Raw genomic sequence first — 3,470 nt, forward strand, 5'->3', positions numbered from 1 at the left:
GGACCGCGCGGCCAAAACCCAAAGTGAATCCACTCCGTTGCCTTAATGCAAGAGCTGGTTCTCAGGGTCTGATTTCCCATTGGTGCTGATTTCTGGTTTGCAATGAATTTCAGCACATGAAGCGAGTGCAGCAGCTCCAGGAGCCGAGGAGGGCAAAGCCCCAGCAGCCTCTGAGGGTGGGACCTGCTATCGCTGTGGTAACAGTTGGTCTCTCCCAACCAAAATGGTTCTACAATTCTAGGACTCTGCCTCTTTTCTCCATAAATCACCCCCAAAGGCGACAGCCTCGCCTAAAGTTTCAGAAAATGTCACGCAAAAGCCTCGTTCATCAATTAAATTACAAATTTTCAACTGTAATTCCAACTTGTTGCACCACTACACCCCCTTAACAGCAACGGGCAGGGAGCCTGGAGGCTGGCCTCGAGGAGAGCGTCTTTACCGGAAGGGAAGTCCAAGAATCTCCTCACCTTCTCCTCCTTTTGCATTCATCGTAGGGAACTGCCAGGTAGTAGCGGATGTCAAACAGGTCTATCAGCGGTCTAGGGTAGGGTGGAAAGAAACGTGTCTATTTTATTTTTTTTCCTTATAGAGAAGGGTGTTAAATCACCCCAAAAGCCACAAAAAAATATATCTTTCTGCTTCTCTCCTATTCGGGCCTGTTTAAGACACCAGAGGTGCGAGTGTTTTCTTTAAGACACAAGCTGGGGTACGGGAGGTTTATCAGTAGCTCCATGGCTGGAGAATGCTCTTTCCTGAAGGCCAGAACATCGTGCTGCCTACCTTCCCACCCAAATCCCTGCTACTGGTTACTGCAGAGGATCAGACAGGGGCTGAGAAGACCTGGGCTGTGAACCCTGACAGTTTGTAGATCATTTCCAACTCCGCTGGCAGCAGACCGAAGCTGCGATTCGTCAGCCTGATGCGAACTGACTTCACAAACTGCCCGGCCTTGTCGCGCCGCTGCCAGATGTCGAAACGCACGCGGGCGCACGGATTTGCTACGAGACTCCTCATCAGCTCATGTTCTTTTCCAGAAGAGCGGGGGGGTTACAGCTCTACTGCAGCTCACTGCGCTGCTCCCATTAGGCCAGAGAAAATAAACCCCAAAAAAGATCCCTAAAGCGAATCTAGTTCAAAGCTGGTCGCGCTGACAAGGCTTCTCCAAGCCCTAATATAGCAGGAACCGAGTGAGCTCCGGGTCCATGGATGAGCTACTCCCTCGGGACCCAGGAAAGGCTCCCGTTAAGAAGACGGGGCGCTCTGGAGGTATTTGTAACCTTCAGGAGAGACACTGAGTGTGACCTCCCCAGGGACAGGCCAAGAGCAGCCGGCACCCTGCCAGCACCAGCTCCAGTTGGCCAATCTTGGCACAGGCGGCCCGAGACCGTTTCACATTTACCAGTCGGTTTGGAAAGCTGCTTCGCCGAGGGCACAGCTCCCAAACCACGCCAGTTTTGCCAAGTGTCACCGCACAGCTTGTTCTCTTGAAAGAGTCTGGTAAACAAACCCGCAGCAGGGGGCCAAGAATCTTTTGCTTGTCACGTTTACAGCATGTGATTTTCTGAAATTTATATATTTAGCCATTGGAAGCTTTCCCTCTCTTCGCTGCTAGTCTAGGCTCATCTTTTTTTTTTAATCCATATTAGGAAAAACAAAAAATAAAAATCTTTGCCCCAACGTACAATTAATTACCGAGCTCAGTTTAGTGTTAAACAAGCACGGGTATCACAAGAGAGCTATTCCTAAAGTCCAGGGGAGATTCCAAGCTGTGAGTGCAGAGCCGGATCATCTCCTCGCTCTCACCAACGACCCTTTCCGCCAAGGTGTCAGCAGCCCAGGAGGGCAGCCTGCGCCCTGGCCGCTGGCTCAGGAGTAACAAGGCCCGGTCTGAAGCTCCGCATGTTCTACAGCTCGAGGGCTCACCCTAAATGAGAACTTCCCCACGTTACCTCACAGAAGTCCCTTGTCCCCCTCGGCTTCACCAGCATTTGCTGATGGATCTGACATTTTACACGACAAGAATTTCTTCCGCACGGCACCTCAGAACACGACAGGACGGGGATATTAGTAGGGAGGAGGTTTTAGCCCTGGCACTGGGGATCTAGTGCTCTTCCCTGACAAACCGTTAATAGTTCCCCAAACCTTACTTGTAATTATAGAGCAGGAAGCCTTCAATGACCAATACATGGGTATCTTTGGAGGCTGGCTCTCTAGAGCCAGGCGTGACATTCACCCCGTGGGAACGGGCAAACTTCACTGGGTTCTCAATCCACGCCCGCACAGTGCTCACCATTGCCTCCATATCCAAGGAGTCCAACACTAGTTGGGAGAAAGGGGGGGCAGGTGGGAAAAAGGCACACAATCAAATACCACAAACCACAGAGGCTTGAAAGTATAATAGAGAAGGAACTCGTAAAATTGAAATTACAGAGTTTTACTGTTAAATCTTTAATTTAAAAAAAAAAAAAGAAGAAATACTTAGGAAAAAAAAATATATACATTACTGCATCCTATAGCGAACACTGCTCTTACCATCCCATTGTTTAAAGCCGTCTTCCCCGACTTCTATTTGATCTTGTGGCTGAAATATAGTGAGCAATAAAACATTGCTGCAAACTCAGCGTGATCAGTTCCCTACGATCCGATCACAACCTGGACACTACTGCAATACACAACAAAGCAAGTGTTCACTTAACAAAACAGTTACAGACCCGCTTTGGGCTACGTTAAAATTCAAGTTCCCGTCCATCACCAACCCCAAGAACCTTGAAAAGTTTTCTCGGCCACTTTGGACAAAAGTTCTAAGTTAACAGTTTGAAACGGTGTTATTAGCCAAAATACGACAGACCTCGGTTAGTAAGTCAACATGGAAGAACTTAAAATGCAAATACAGGGTTAAGCAACTGCTACAATTTACGCATTCAAGAACAGCGATTTTAACTCCTAAGGGCTCTAATGAAAACGAAGCTCAGTGTCTTTTGGGGTTATAGATCGTCAGGAAAAGTCAGGCGGAATCCCTCCTCTGCTTCAGGGGCTCCCATCCGACCAAATTAGCGCAGGAGGCTTTTGGCAAAGCAGCTCCTCCCTAGGAGGGTCTCATTTCCATCGTGCATGCCCTGCAGGGCAGGACAAACCATGCCCGAGCCCCCCGGGGGCTGCCCCCCGCCGGCTCTGTTGCCGCATCTCTTGGATTTCCCCAATTTCCACGCTGGAGGCTCCAGCTCTACGGGAATTCTGGAGCTCCCCCCGGCGCGGGGCCGTGTTCGCCTTCAGCTGCCTCGGGGTTTCCGATTTGGAGCTGTCAAAGCTCCACAGTAAAATTTGTCTATTTAAAGCGGCTTTAAATCCTGAAATATTACTCAGGAGCGACATTCTCAGTGAAATAAGGACGAAAACCTCACCTGTTGTGCGCAGGGTACAGTAAATAACCTCTAACTGGAATCAGTAGTTTGACCTGAAGTTTGACCCGT

The 3,470-nt window shown here is 49.3% G+C and overlaps 1 protein-coding gene across 1 annotated transcript in view; it reads right to left on the reverse strand.

Moving 5' to 3' along the window:
* NMRK2 (nicotinamide riboside kinase 2) overlaps positions 1-3,470 on the reverse strand; it is a gene marked incomplete at its 5' end in the record, with an annotated part of 4,529 nt that overhangs the window by 664 nt on the left and 395 nt on the right. The window contains 3 exons of the mRNA XM_009877768.1: positions 468-539; positions 2,148-2,319; positions 2,533-2,581. Coding sequence (XP_009876070.1) covers positions 468-539; positions 2,148-2,319; positions 2,533-2,581 — 293 coding nt within the window. The remainder of the gene's footprint in view (positions 1-467; positions 540-2,147; positions 2,320-2,532; positions 2,582-3,470) is intronic.

Source organism: Apaloderma vittatum, unplaced genomic scaffold (assembly GCF_000703405.1).
Source record: "Apaloderma vittatum isolate BGI_N311 unplaced genomic scaffold, ASM70340v1 scaffold26861, whole genome shotgun sequence".
Taxonomy (NCBI): Eukaryota; Metazoa; Chordata; class Aves; order Trogoniformes; family Trogonidae; genus Apaloderma; species Apaloderma vittatum.